Genomic DNA, 15,380 nt, shown 5'->3' on the forward strand with positions numbered 1-15,380 from the left:
TGTATATAGTACACATTACTGTTACTAAACATTGGTGATGGAGGGAGTGTACATTTGTGGATATGGTGCCAATTGATCGGGCTGCTTGGTCCTGAATGGTGTCAAGCTTCTTGAGTGTTTTTGGAGTTGCACCCATCCAGGCACATGGGAGCAGTCCATCATAATCCTGACTTGAGCCATGTAGGTGGTGGAAAGGCTTTGGAGAGTCAGTAGGTGAGTTATTCTCTGCAGTATTCCTAACCACTGATGTACTTTTGTAGCCACTGTCTTTCTTTGGTGAATCCAGTTTCTGGCCAATGGTAACCCTCACGCTGTTGATACTGGGTGATTCAATGATGGTAATGCTGTTAAATATCAAGGGGCAGTGGTTAGATTGTCTCTTATTGGAGATGGTTATCACCTGGCATTTGTGTGGTACAAATGTTACTTGCCACCTGTCAGCCCAAACCTGGATATTGCCCAGCTCTTTGTTGCACTTGTACATGGACTGCTTCATTATCTGAGAAATCACAAATGGTGCTGAACATTGTTTAATCATCAATGAACATCCACACTGGCCTTATGATGGATGGAAGATCACTGATAAAGCAGCTGAAGACAGTTGGGCCAGGGACTCTGCCCTGACGAACTCCTGCAGAGTGATGTTGGAGCCGAGATGAGTGGCCTCAACAACCACAACCCTCATCTTATGTGCCAGGCATGACTCAAACTCATGAAGAGTTTGCCCCCTAATACCAATTGATTCTAATTTTGCTAGGACTCCTTGATGCCACACTCAGTTGAAAGTGGCCATTATGTCAAAGGCTGCCACTCTCACCTTACCTCTGGAATACAGTCGATTGTCCATGTTTGAACCAAGACTGTAATGAGGTCAGGAGCCGAGTGGCTATGGAGGAACCCAAACTGGGCATCAATGAGCAGGCTATTGCTGAGCAAATGCTGCTTAATAGCACTGTTGGTGATACTTTCATCACTTTACTGATGACCAACAGTCAGCTGATTAACATGTTCCCAAACACAATCGAGAGCTGAAGGAGCAAAAAATAGCATACATAGAACGAAACATAAAATTTAGTGTAACCTACTAAAACCCAAGTTTGAGAAAGGGGATGGTCCACATTCTTTGTGGCTGACACAAAAGGAGCAACGATCACTGATAAGGCCAGTTTAGAAATCAATTTCTCGAAATAAATAACTGAAGCAATGACTGAAAACAAATAAAAACAGAGAGAGTGACATCATAGAATATAGAACATAGAACATAGAACAATACAGCGCAGAACAGGCCCTTCGGAACTTGATGTTGCGCTGAACTGTGAACTAATCTAAGTCCCTCCCCCTACACTTCCCATCATTATCCATACGCTTATCCAAGGACTGTTTAAATGCTCCTAATGTGGCTGAGTTAACTACATTGGCAGGCAGAGAGTTCCACGCCCTTACCACTCTCTGAGTAAAGAACCTGCCTCTGACATCTGTCTTAAATCTATCACCCCTCAATTTGTAGCTATGCCCCCTTGTACAAGCTGAAGTCATCATCCTCAGAAAAAGACTCTCACTGTCCACCCTATCAAATCCTCTGATCAATTTGTATGTCTCTATTAAATCCCCTCTTAGCCTCCTTCTCTCCAATGAGAACAGACCCAAGTCCCTCAGCCTTTCTTCATAGGGCCTGCACTCCAGACCAGGCAACATCCTGGTAAATCTCCTCTGCACCTTTTCAAATGCTTCCACATCTGTCCTGTAATGGGGCGACCAGAACCGTACGCAATATTCCAAATGAGGCTGCACTAGCGTTTTGCACAGTTGCAGCATGACATCATGGCTCCGGAACTCAATCCCTCTACCAATAAAACCTAACACACCGTAGCCTTCTTAACAGCGCTATCAACCTGGGTGGCAACTTTCAGGGATCTATGTACATGGACACCAAGATCCCTCTTGCATATCTACACTACCAAGAATCTTTCCATTGACCCGGTATTCTGCCTTCCAATTATTCCTCCCAAAATGTATCACCTCACATTTATCCGTATTAAACTCCATTTGCCACCTTTCGGCCCAATTCTGCTGTATATCCAAGCGTCCCTATAATCTGCAACATTCTTCCACACTGTCCACCACTCCAACGACTTTAGTGTCATCTGCAAACTTACTAACCCATCCACCAATGCCTTTGTCCAAGTCATTTATAAAAATGACAAACAGCAGTGGTCCCAAAACAGATCCTTGAGGCACACCACTAGTAACCGGACTCCAGGCTGAATATTTTCCATCAACCACCACTTGTTGCCTTCTTACAGAAATCCAGTTCTAATCCAAACTGCTAAATTTCCCTCAATCCTGTGCCTGTGTATTTTCTCCAATAGCCTACCATGTGGAACCTTATCAAAGTCTTTACTGAAGTCCATGTACACCACATCAACAGCCCTACCCTCATTCACATGCTTAGTCACCTTCTCAAAAAGCTCAATGAGGTTTGTGAGACATGGCCTGCCCTTGATGAATCCATGTTGACTATCTCCAATCAAATTGTTGCTTGCTAGATGTTTATAAATCCTATCTCTTATAATCCTTTCCAAAACTTTTCCTACAACAGACGTAAGGCTCACAGGTCTATAATTACCTGGGTCATCCCTACTGCCTTCTTGAACAAGGACACAACATTTGCAATCCTCCATTCCTCTGGTACTAAACCTGTAGACAACGAGGACTCAAAGATCAAGGCCAAAGGCTCTGCCACCTCCTCCCTAGCTTCCCAGACAATCCTCGGAAAAATACCTTCTGGCCCAGGGGATTTATCTACCTTCACACCTTCTAGAATTGCTAACATCTCCTCCTTACTAACCTTAATCCTTTCAATTCTAGTAGCCCGTAACTCAGTCATCTTCTCTACAATATTTTCCTTTAACTGAGTGAAAACAGATGAGAAATAATCAATTAGCACCTCTCCAATCTCCACAGGGTCCACACACGACTTCCCACTTCTGCCTTTGACTGGCCCTATCCTCTCCTATAGTGCCCTTCACATCCCTAGGGAGTCACAAAATGCTTTAGAATCAATAAATTCTTTTAGAAGTGCAGCAAGGTTTGAAACAGTGGGGTTAAATTTAGACAAAGCAAGATTCCACAAACATTTAAGATATAATTCTTGGCTGCCTGTTTTTGACATTATTTAACTGAAAGTTGTTGACCAGGACACTGCAGAGAACACACCTCCAAAGACACACAGTTCTGATTTGGAGTTTGACATCCTGCTCAGGGAAAGCCAAGGAGTTTCCTTGATAGATCACTTTCCAGAATGTTACCCCAAGCCATTATCATGTGTCTGTTAATGTCATGGCAGCTGACTGCAAGAACCCTCAAGATAATTCCCAGCAGAACTCTCCACATGTCACAAAATATGAGCAACTCAATTTAGATGTCACTCTGAATGAAATGTGGCAGAGTTAAGGATGAGACTGGTGAAAATGAACCTTAGACAAATCTCTAGCCACTGTATGTACTGCTTGTATTCAATAAGAAACATGTTTGTGGCTTAAATAAATAGAGTTTTACCAGAAATGAATCACCTATTCCCTACAGAGAAACCAGCAGGGTGAAATATCACATGCTGCCTAATTTACTGTCCCTATGGGAAAGGTTTTCAACACTTAACAATGCAAGGGGGGTTACTGACTTGTTTCTCCCATTAAAGTGTAATGATTAAGTTGCCAGATATCTCCTGCCACAGGAGTTCATTTTCAAAAGAGATAATGAAGAATAGGATGATTAAATCCATTTTACTAAAACTGAAAATTTTCTCCAATGTGAACCTTGCAGTGCAAACACTCTCCTGCAACTTTTAATATGTCAGCCTAATCACACTTTCCCCCCATTCCTTACACACTTTAATATTTTACCCTGTCTAAGCACAGTATTGCACTCTCTCACAGCAGACTAGTATGCAACCCAATCTAATCCCACTCTCCGCTTCACTCCCCACACCCTTTAATATCCCACCAGTCTAATGCCATTCTCCTCCTTGCTCCCTGCACACTGTAATACCAGCCCAATGTAATCACACTCTCCTCATTCATCATATTTTTCTATATTCATCTTTTCCATGTGATTACTTTTTAAGGAACAAATTACAGTGTCTCCCTAAGAAGCTGTTTATTAATACGAATGCTACATCATAGTCACCTTCTGTGTAAACTAAGTCATTCTCACTTCCTCTCTAATGTTTCTTTGTGATAATGCATAATTTGTACCCATTAGCAAGGTCTTCAGATGAATAATAACATGCTTTCACTGACTACCCAATCATAATCTTGACAGCTTGGGTGATCTCTCTCAATTCAGTCCTTACCCAGTTTCAACGAACAGAATCTCGAATTCTGATAACTCACTTCACAGCTTGAAATTACCTCTGCGCCACTTTTATTTACACCTAGCATAACTTTGAATTGCGTACAGTAAACAGTGAAATTTACCAATATTCTAACGAAGACTCTTAATCCATATCCTAACCCTAATCCTAACCCTGTATCCTGATCCACAACACTGGCCTCAGATTGAACTGGGTCAGCCAATTAAACATGTGCCTGCAAGGGCTGGGATTTCTGTGGTGAGTAACTCACCTCCTGACTCCCCAAAGATTGTTCACCATCTACAAGGCTCAAGTCAGGAGACACCATCCAAGACAAAGCAACCCTTTCCAATGGCACCAAATCCAGCACCATTATTGCTCACTCTCTTCATCACTGACACACACAGAAGTAGTAGTCTGTACCATTTACAAGATGGACTCCATTAACTCTCCAAGATTCCTTCAACAGCACCTTCCAAACCCACAGCGTCTGCAACCTCAAAGGACCACCTTGTGGAAAAAGAAAGAAGATTAACGTTTTGAGTCAGAGCTAAAGTTGGCTTGAAAATGATGGTCAACCATCTTCCATTTTAATTTATCTCTTCTCTCGCCACCCCACCCCCACCTCAACTCACCTCACTGTCTTGTTTGCAATGGGTTGCTCTTAGCAGAGCTATCCTATTTCTACTATTAACACCTTCCATTAATATCTTTACTTTGGCGATTTCCCTCCTCTCCTAATATTTTCTCTCCCTTTGTCTTTTGCTCTGGGTAGCGTCATCATCTGTTCCATTCGCTCCTCCTCCGCTTTGTTAACAGCATAAGAAGATGCTATTTTTCAGCATCCTGAACAACAGTTTACAAACGTACAAATGTAAACTCGAGTTTTTGACCGAATCATGTCAGCAAGGCAAGGAAGCACTCACTGTTCTTCCAGGTGAAGACACTGAGCCCCACACCATTGAGTTTCTCCAACAATTTCTGTTTTTAATTCAGGTATCTTCCATCCACAACATTTTGTTTTTTTTATTGCAAAAGGTACTTAAATTGCCGCATTATTCTGTGAGCCAAACTCCACTGAAGAAATATTATCTTAAACATCACAGGTGTTATAAATGCAGTTCATTCTCTTCTCTTAGAAGGGAAGCTGCAAGCAATAACAAGGACAAGAAAATGAAAGTGGCTGGCCACAAGAGAACAATCTAGACCTTAATTTGCTCTTTCAGCAAAGAGTGGAAAGAATTATATTGTCAGAGAGAGAGATGATATGTTTACAAAGGGGGTCCTGGATATTTTAAACCATTTCACTACTGTGTCAAAGTGTGTTGATGGAGAAAGTGATAAAGAGGTGAATTTGTTTACTCCACTGAACACAATAAATTATAAAGTAACAGCGACTACAATTAGATTTGAAAGTTCTGTCCCATAATAAAGGCCAGAGCACTACAGAGAAGGAGAAAGAGACCAACACACTGGCTGACTTCTCAGCTACTATCAGCCATCCCTTTGGGATGGAATAAAATCTTGGCAAAAAATCCCAGGACTCTCCACTGGGACCTGCCTGTGTTGGAGGAAAACTACAATGACCAGGCACAAATTGTACAGAATGTCAGATAACAAAATGTGAGGCTGGATGAACACAGCAGGCCCAGCAGCATCTCAGGAGCACAAAAGCTGACGTTTCGGGCCTAGATCCTTCATCAGAAAAGGCGGATGGGGAGAGGATTCTGAAATCAATAGGGATAGAGGGGCAGGCGGACTGAAGATGGATAGAGGAGAAGATAGGTGGAGAGGAGAGTATTGGTGCGGAGGTGGGGAGGAGATAGGTCAGTCCGGGGAGGACAGACAGGTCAAGGGGGCGGGATGAGGTGAGTAGGTAGGAAATGGAGGTGCAGCTTGGGGTGGGAGGAGGCAATAGGTGAGAGGAAGAACAGGTCAGGGAGGCAGAGACAGGCTGGACTGGTTTTGGGATGCAGTGGGTGGAGGGGAAGAGCTGGGCTGCTTCTGTGGTGCAGTGGGGGGAAGGGACGAACTGGACCTCATCCCAAAACCAGTCCAGCTCGTCCCTTCCCCCCACTGCACCACAGAAGCAGCCCAGCTCTTCCCCTCCACCCACTGCATCCCAAAACCAGTCCAGCCTGTCTCTGCCTCCCTAACAGGTTCTTCCTCTCACCTATCCCTTCCTCCCAATTCAAGCCGCACCTCCATCTCCTACCTACTAACCTCATCCCACCTCCTTGGCCTGTCCGTCTTCCCTGGACTGACCTATCCCCTCCCTACCTCCCCACTGATACTCTCCTCTCCACCTATCTTCTTTCCTCTCCATCTTCGGTCCGCCTCCCCCCTTTCCCTATTTACTCCAGAACCCTCACCCCATCCCCCTCTCTGATGAAGGGTCTAGGCCCGAAACGTCAGCTTTTGTACTCCTGAGATGCTGCTGGGCCTGCTCTGTTCATCCAGCCTCACATTTTGTTATCGCGGACGTAAAGGACTCAGGTTTGACTCATATTCCACTTGGGATGCAGGAACAGCACTCATATTCCGCTTGGACGACATGTCCATCCTGGGCCTCCTGCAGTGCCACAATGATGCCACCCGAAGGTTGCAGGAACAGCATCTCATATTCCGCTTGGGAGCCCCACAGCCCAATGGTATCAATGTGGATTTCACAAGCTTCAAAATCTCCACTTCCCCCACTGCATCCCAAAACCAGCCCAGCTCGTCCCCGCCTCCCTAACCTGTTCTTCCTCTCACCTATCCCCTCCTCCCACCTCAAGCCGCACCTCCATTTCCTACCTACAAACTTCATCCCGCCCTCTTGACCTGTCCGTCCTCCCCAGACTGACCTATCTCCTCCCCACCTCCCCACCAATACTCTCCTCTCCACCTATCTTCTCCTCTATCCATCTTCAGTCCGCCTCCCCCTCGCTCCCTATTGATTTCAGAATCCTCTCCCCATCCGCCTTTTCTGATGAAGGGTCTAGGCCCGAAACGTCACCTTTTGTGCTCCTGAGATGTTGCTGGGCCTGCTGTGTTCATCCAGCCTCACATTTTGTTATCTTGGATTCTCCAGCATCTGCAGTTCCCATTATCACTTGTACAGAATGTCTATCGCTTAGTAATGACAACAGCTGAAAGGGGCTCCTGGTGCTTCAATCACAAACATAAATCAGTGAAACTTCAGGCACCAAGGGGGCTTCTGAAAAGAATCACCTTACTCAGTCAGAAAGGCATCTTTAGTCATGTATAAAGGATGTCTCAGAGCTTTTACATAGACTCATGAAAGCTGGAGATTTCAAGTGGCTAGTATCTCACCTCTTTTAGCAGCAATCAATTGTATCGAAGACCACCTCAAAATAACAAGCACAGAACAACAAGATGAATTTGACACATTCACAGAGAAATTTCAAACCTCAGACAAAGCCTAACAAAAGATAATTCAACAACTGCGGACCAATAATCACCATTCTCAGGCTATTAATCAATACAAATGTAAACTGGAATCTTTGACTGAATCACAGCAGCAAGCCAGGGAAGCGCTCACTTTTTTTTCCTGGTCAGAACACTGATTCCCAGGCCCTAGACGTTCTGGAGCTGAGGGGTATCTTAGAACAGCTTAAAGCTGCGCATCAACTGGATCTTTAAAATATTGAAATTAAACAAGAAGTGTAAAAGCCTAAGTTAACATGATGCAGTACAAAAGGGTATAACCCGCATCTAAAATGATTCCAAAGAGCATCAGGTAGAAGAGTTGGCTCAAGAGTACATATTCGATGGGGTACTGATATTAGCTGTCCATTAAATTACCAATGAGTCTTTTCTCTAGGAAATGCATGGTGCTAATATTGATGCTCATAATAAGTCTGCAGATCATACAGCAGGAACTTCCTATAGACCCCAATCCTAATGCAGACAGACACATGGATGTAACTTCCTTGAATCTTCAAGTTCATTCCATTGTTGAAGATGGTGTACTCTGCTCTCTGATGGAGATCCCCTGAGCTGTCGTTATCTACAGTGCAACAGCCTTCAGCTGAAGACAGAGAGTGGGGAACCACTAAATAAGTTCTTCCCTCATTTAGTTAAGTCAGTGCTTTAACCTTTCTCCAGAGTGTAATGCAGGAGAAGGTGAGGATGAGAAGTTCAGATGGTTGCCTTCTCTTCAAGGAGAGCTGATGGTTCAGATTCTGGAGTTTGGTTTCTTGAACTAGTTTTCTCTTGATTGTTCTACATTGCTTTTACAGTCAGGTCATCATGCATGTCACATCCCAGGAATGAGCTGTGATCAGAACTGCAAGCTCATTCCAGCAAGGAAGTGATCAGGGAGCCTAAACATCCTACACACCCTGAGAGACGAGGAACTGTGCCAAAGACTGAGTTATCTTGAGGAATAATGTATTCTGAGGAGGTGGTGGGGGATGGGGAGGTGGAAACTGCAACGAGTTTATCAGTTTATGAGTTTATGGGGAAAGATATCTTAGTGGGAGATGTAAAGAATGAATTGTACCATTACTAACTGGTTAATTAATAGAAGACAGATTTGGGAGGTGCTTTCAGGATGGAATCTGTGGCTAGTGGCATGCCACAGTAATTAGTGCTGGGGCCACAACTATTTAGAATATGTGAATAATTTGGCAGAAGAAAGTGAATATACTATTACCAAGTCTGCCTATATAGCTTAAAATAGGTAGACAATGAGGATAATGTCGAAAGACTGCAGAGGGGTCATAGAGAGGTTAAGTTAGCAGCAGTAAATTTGACACAGGGAATAAACGTAATGTGAGAAAATAGCAGGTTTTTGCACTTTGGCAGGGAGAATGGAGGAACTGAGTTATATTTAAGACGAATATTTAAATGGACAAACACTGCAGAAAACTGTACCAGAGAAGTATTTGCAGACTTTGTGCATAAACACCGAAAAACTCACATCCAAGATCAGCAGGTAACAAGGGAGGCAAAATGAAGTATTGACCTTTATTTCAAAGATTTTTGGGAGAAAAACAGAAGGAAAGTGGAATCAACGATTATCAGATCAGCCATGATCTCACTGAATGACAGAGCAGGGTCAATGGGCTAAGTGGTCTACTTCTGTTTTTACTTCTATTAATAGTATAGTCTTTAAAGGGAATGATGTCTAAAAACGTGAAGGTCTTACTAAAACTATATATGACACTTGTCAGACCACAGCTAGAATAGTGTGAAAAGTTTTGGGCCATTTATAAAAGGAAAGACATTACTGGCATTGGAGGCAGTTTACAGAGGATTCACTAGTCTTAAATCAGGCATGAAAGGACTGTCTTATGAGGACATGTTCGGTGGTTAGGTCTTGCACTCATCGGACTATCAAGAATGACAGGCAAACTAATTGAACAATATAAAGGTCTTAGGGGCTTGACAAAGGAGATGCAATGAAGCCGTTTCACCTTGTATGACATTCTAATATCAGTGGGTATGATATCAGAGTAAAGGGATGTGTTCTTAAGACTGAGGTGAGGAGGAATTTCTTCTCTCAGAGGGTGGTGAATCTTTGGAATTCTTTTCTATAGAGGGGTATCTAGACTGCATCTTTAAGTGTATTCAAAGCTGAGATAGGCATATTTTTAATCAGTGAGAGAATTGAGGGTCATGAGGAAAAGACAGGAAATATGAGTTGAATATCATCAGATCAGCCATGATTTCATTAAAAAGCAGAGCAGACTTGAAGCGGTAAATGGCTTCCTTCTGCTCTTATGTCTCATGGTCTGTAAGATGACAACAGCTACTGAGCAAGTGCAGAAAGCTTGATGCAACAGTGAGGTGTAACTGAGGCCTGGTGGAAGAAGGCTCAAGGAAAGCTCTGCTCCACCATGGTTCAGTGTATGAGGTGCTTGCTGACACTGATACTATAATGAAAAATTCCAACTGTGTGTGTTCAACTTCATGTTTCTTCAAACTGCACAAGTGTAAGCACATGGATAATGTAAAGCCGATAGTTCAATTTAGAACACTCTTTACCTCTACTGAAATTAGGGATTGTGATGGTACTGTGCATGTTCTAGGTGTCAGCAACTGCTGTATAAAGGTTACAGACAATAAATGTGCACCGTTTACATGAGCCTGTGCCAAGCCCTTGTAAGTCTTGAGCTCCTACAAGTTTCTAACAACATGCCTATATATTGGTCTGAGTGCAAACGATCAAATGTTTCAACGGTCCCGGTCTCATGGTATGAATATTCCTCCTTATCAGCCCATAGAACACACATACAGTTAGAACCTGCCTGAGTTGTTTGAAGAGATTGTCACTTACTTCCAACATCTGGCCGCAGTTTGTTGTCATAGCCACTCAACAGTGAGTTCAGTATGTGTGTCGCATCTGCATCTTGAGACTTGGGAGCGAGAACCCATGTCTTATTCAGACCAACATCATCATCATCTTCATCTTCAATTTTGCTGCTGTGAAAAGAATGCAAATTGACTACTTTAGATAATCACTTTTTGGAAATTGAAGAGCTTTCACAGTGTAAATACCTGCTGACTGTCACAGCTTCAGACTAAGTGCAGACCCAGTGCTTTAGTTAAATTACTTTGCTTTTGTCTGATTGACTGAGACAGTTTTAAACAAATATTCACTTTTCAGAATAATATTGTTCCAGAACAGAAGACTGTTCAACTCATCACTGAGGATAAGTGCTTTCATGAGGACCATCTTGAATATTTGGAACTCCCTTCCTCAAAATGTGATGAAAGCAGAACATTTGAATATCTTTTAAGAAGTGGTTATATTCTTGATAAGCAAGACATGAAATGTTATAGGGAAGGGGAGGTACCCAAGAATATGGTGTAATTAGATCAGCCATGAACTTCATGAATCATGAAACAGTCTCGAGGGGCTGTGCAGCCAACTGCTTCTCTTAATTTGTATGTTTTTAAAGTTCTTATGAATATCTGTATGTTTTTATATCCATGTCAGCTCTCTATGGGCAACTCACCTTGACCTTGATAACAAAGTGTGGAGCTGGATGAACACAGCTTGTTCTTGCTCCTTTGTCTTTTCCCTGAAACCCCATAAATACTCTCTCATTTGATAATTACCCAATTCTCCTTTGAAAGCTATGACTGAATCTGTGCCTCAGCTGCACTAATTTGTAGTGTGCTCCAAATCAAAGAACAAAGAGAACAAAGAACAAAAAACAATACAGCACAGCAACAGGTCTTTCACCCCTCTAAGCCAGCACTGACTCTTCCATACTAAACCTGTCTTCATTTGCATGATCCTTATCCTTCTATTCCCTTCCTATTCACTTACTCGCCCAGGTGTTTCTTGGATGCCACTGTCAGGTCTGCTTCCACCACCTCTGCTGGCAGCGTGTTCCAGGCACTCATCATCCTTTGAGTAAAAAAACCTTGCCTTGGACATCTCTTTTAAACTTTGCTTCCCTGCACCTGGAGCCTGTATCTCTAGTAATTGATCCCTCCACTCTGGGAAAAAGGCTCATACTTTCCACGCTTATCCATGCCATTCAGAATCTTACAAACTTCTGTTGCGTCACACCTTAACCTCCTATATTCCAGTGACAACAAACCTTGTGTCTCTAACCTTTCTTCATAGCTAAAATCCCCCATACCAGGCAACATCCTGGTAAACCTTTTCTGTACCCTCTCCAAAGCATCCACATCCTACTGGTAGTGTGATGAACTGAACTGTATGCAATATTTCAAGTGTGTCCTAACTAAAGTTCTTTCAAGCTGTAGCATAACTTGCTTATCCTTACATTTAGTGCCCTTTCTAATAAAGACAAGTATGCCATAGGCTTTTTTTACTACCTTATCTACCTGTGCTGCCAAATTTCAGTGATCTGTGAACCTGCACACCTAAATTCCTCTGCGTATCCATGCTCCTAAGGGTTCTGCCATTCACTGTAAAGTTTCCACCTGTACTTGATTTTCCAAAATGGAGTTTAATCTTGACAACATGAGGTGATCCACGTGCCATTTTTCTGACCACGCCTCCATATGATCTATATTTTGCTGTATCCTCTGACAATTCTCCTCACTGTCCACAACTCCACCAACCTTTGTATCATTCCACAAACTTAATAATTAGACCAGCTATATTTTCCTCTAAATCATTTATGTAGACTATGATCAGTAGAAGCCCTAGCACTGATCCCTGTGGAATGCCACTAGTCACACCCATCCATTCCAAAAAGCATCCTACCACTGCTACCCTTTGTCTCCTACAACTAAGTTAATTCTATATCCATCTTGCCAGCTCACCCCAATACCATGTGACTTTATCTCTCCTATCAGTCTGCCATGTCAAAGGCTTCATTGGAGTCCAGGTAGACAGCATCAACCACTTTTCTCTCACCAACCATCTTCATCACATCAATAAAACTCAATCAAGTTCGTGAGGCATGATCTCCCTGAACAAATTCTTGCTGTTTATCACTTGTAAGTCCATTTGCTTCTAAATATGTATAGATCTTGTCCCTGAGAATCTTTTCCCTATTACTGTCGTGAGGCTCACAGGTCTGTAATTTCCTGGATTACCCCTGCTATACACCTTAAACAGTGGGACAACTTGGCTCAGAGATCGCAGGAACTGCAGATGCTGGAGAATCTGAGATTACAAGATGTATAGCTGAAGGAACACAATAGGCCAGGCAGCATCAGAGGAGCAGGAAGGCTGACGTTTCAGGCCTAGACCCTTCTTCAGAAATGGATGCTGCTCCTCTGATGCTGCTTGGCCATGTGTGTTCATCCAGCTCTGCACCTTCTTACCTCGGACAACATTGGCTATTCTCCAGTCCTCTGAGACGTCATGCGAAGATAAAGAGGATGTAAAGATATCTGTCAATGCTTCAGCAATTTGTTCTCTTGCCTCCCTCAATATTCTCGGATATGTCTCATGAGGAACTTGGGGTACCTTAAAACTTTTAAAGACACACAATGCCTCTTCCTTTTTAATAGCAACTTGGTTTAGAAATTTGACACTCCATTCCCTGAGATCATCTCCACCGGTTCCTTCTCTTTGGTGAATACAGACCTCAGCTATCTCTTCTGGCTACACACATGCATTCCGTCCTTTATCCTGGCTACCCTCTTGCTTTCTACGTATGTATAAAAAGTCTTGGGATTCTACTTAATCCTGTTTACTAATGACTTTTTGTGGCCTTTTGGACTCTTCTAATTCCTTGTTTAATTTCTTTCCAACTTTCCTTCGAGGGCTTTGTCAGTTCCCAGCCTCCGAGACTTTACGTATGCTTTCTTTTACTTTTTGGCCAAGGTCATAACATCCATGGTCATCCAAGGTTCACACAGCTTGCCATACCTATCCTTCATTCTTGAGGACCGTGTTGCTCCTGAACTCTTATCAATTGCCGTTTGAAATACCCCCACAAATCCGATGTGAATTTATCGTCAACCAGCCATCTCCAATCAAAATTCTCCAGTTCCTGCCTAATATTGTTGTAATTCACCTTCCACAATTTAATACCTTCACCCAAATACTGCTGTTAGCCCTATCCAAGTATCTTAAAACTCACAATATTACAGTCACTGATCCTGAAATGCTTCCCCACTGAAACCTCATTCACCTGGCTGGGTTGACTTCCCAAAACAGGTATAACCCCTTCCCCCCATTGGCCTATTTATATAATGTGTCAAAAAATTCCTCCTGAATGGTCTTTACAAATTCTGCTCCATCCCTGTCAATGTCGGGGAAGATAAAATCACCCAGCACAACAACCCTGTTGTTTTTACGTATTTCCAAAAACTATGCATTCTCTCCTCCATCTCCTGCTGGCTGTTGGGAGACTGCAGTATACCCTCCAGCACTGTGATTTCACCTTTCCTATTCCCGACTTCCATTCATACTGTCTCGCTGCACAAGTCCTCTGATGTATCCTCCCTCAGTACAACTATGAGATACACCTTTACCAGTAATGCACCTCCCCCATCCCTTTTACATCCCTTTCTTTCACACCTGAAATATTATCAATTGCCATTTAAAATGCCATTCCCATAAATCCGATGTGAATTTATCATCAAACAGCCATCTCAAATCAAAATTCTGGGACATTCAACCGCCAGTCTTGTCCCTCTTTCAGCCTAGTCTCTTTAATCACAATAATGTCATAGTTCCAAATACAACCAAAGTTTATCTACCTTGTCTGGTAGACAACCCTGGTAATTATAGACCAGTGAGCCTTACCTCAGTTGTTGGTAAAGTGTTGGAAAAGGTTATAAGGGATAGCATTTATAATCATCTAGAAAAGAATAAATTGATTAGGGATAGTCAGCACGGTATTGTGAAGGGAAGGTCGTGCCTCAGAAACCTTATTGAGTTCTTTGAGAAGGTGGCCAAACAGGTAGATGAGAGTAAACCGGTTGATGTGGTGTATATGGATTTCAGCAAGGCATTCGATAAGGTTCCCCACGATAGGCTATTGTACAAAATGTGGAGGAATGCAATTGTGGGAGATATAGCAGTTTGGATCGGAAATTGGCTTGCTGAAAGAAGACAGAGGGTGGTCATTGATGGGAAATGTTCATCCTGGAGAACAGTTACTAGTGGTGTGCCGCAAGGGTCGGTGTTGGGTCCACTGCTATTTGCCATTTTATAAATGACCTGGATGAGGGCATAGAAGGATGGGTTAGGAAATTTGCAGACGACACTACGGTCGGTGGATTTGTGGATAGTGACGAAGGATGCTATAGGTTGCAGAGAGACATAGATGAGCTGCAGAGCTAGGCTGAGAGGTGGCAAATGGAGTTTAATGCAGACAAGTGTGAGGTGATGCACTTTGGTAGGAGTAACCGAAATGCAAAGTACTGGGCTAATGGTAAGATTCTTGGCAGTGTTGATGAGCAGAGAGATCTCGGTGTCCATGTACACAGATCCTTGAAAGTTGCCACCAAGGTTGACAGGGCTGTTAAGAAGGCATACAGTGTTTTAGCTTTTATTAATAGAGGGATCGAGTTCCAGAACCAAGAGGTTATGGTGAAGCTGTACAAAACTCTGGTGTGGCTGCACTTGGAGTATTGT

The 15,380-nt window shown here is 42.9% G+C and overlaps 1 protein-coding gene across 2 annotated transcripts in view; it reads right to left on the reverse strand.

Moving 5' to 3' along the window:
- The window catches only part of LOC125458711 (gamma-aminobutyric acid receptor subunit gamma-4-like), a 234,043-nt gene that overhangs the window by 163,181 nt on the left and 55,482 nt on the right, over positions 1–15,380 (reverse strand). The window contains exon 2 of one of the 2 annotated variants that reach the window (XM_048544201.2): positions 10,638–10,780. In XM_048544201.2, coding sequence (XP_048400158.1) covers positions 10,638–10,780 — 143 coding nt within the window. Of the gene's footprint in view, positions 1–10,637; positions 10,784–15,380 lie in introns of both variants that reach the window. The other variant, XM_048544200.2, reaches the window with a different exon arrangement.

Source organism: Stegostoma tigrinum, chromosome 15 (genome assembly GCF_030684315.1).
Source record: "Stegostoma tigrinum isolate sSteTig4 chromosome 15, sSteTig4.hap1, whole genome shotgun sequence".
Classification (NCBI taxonomy): Eukaryota; Metazoa; Chordata; class Chondrichthyes; order Orectolobiformes; family Stegostomatidae; genus Stegostoma; species Stegostoma tigrinum.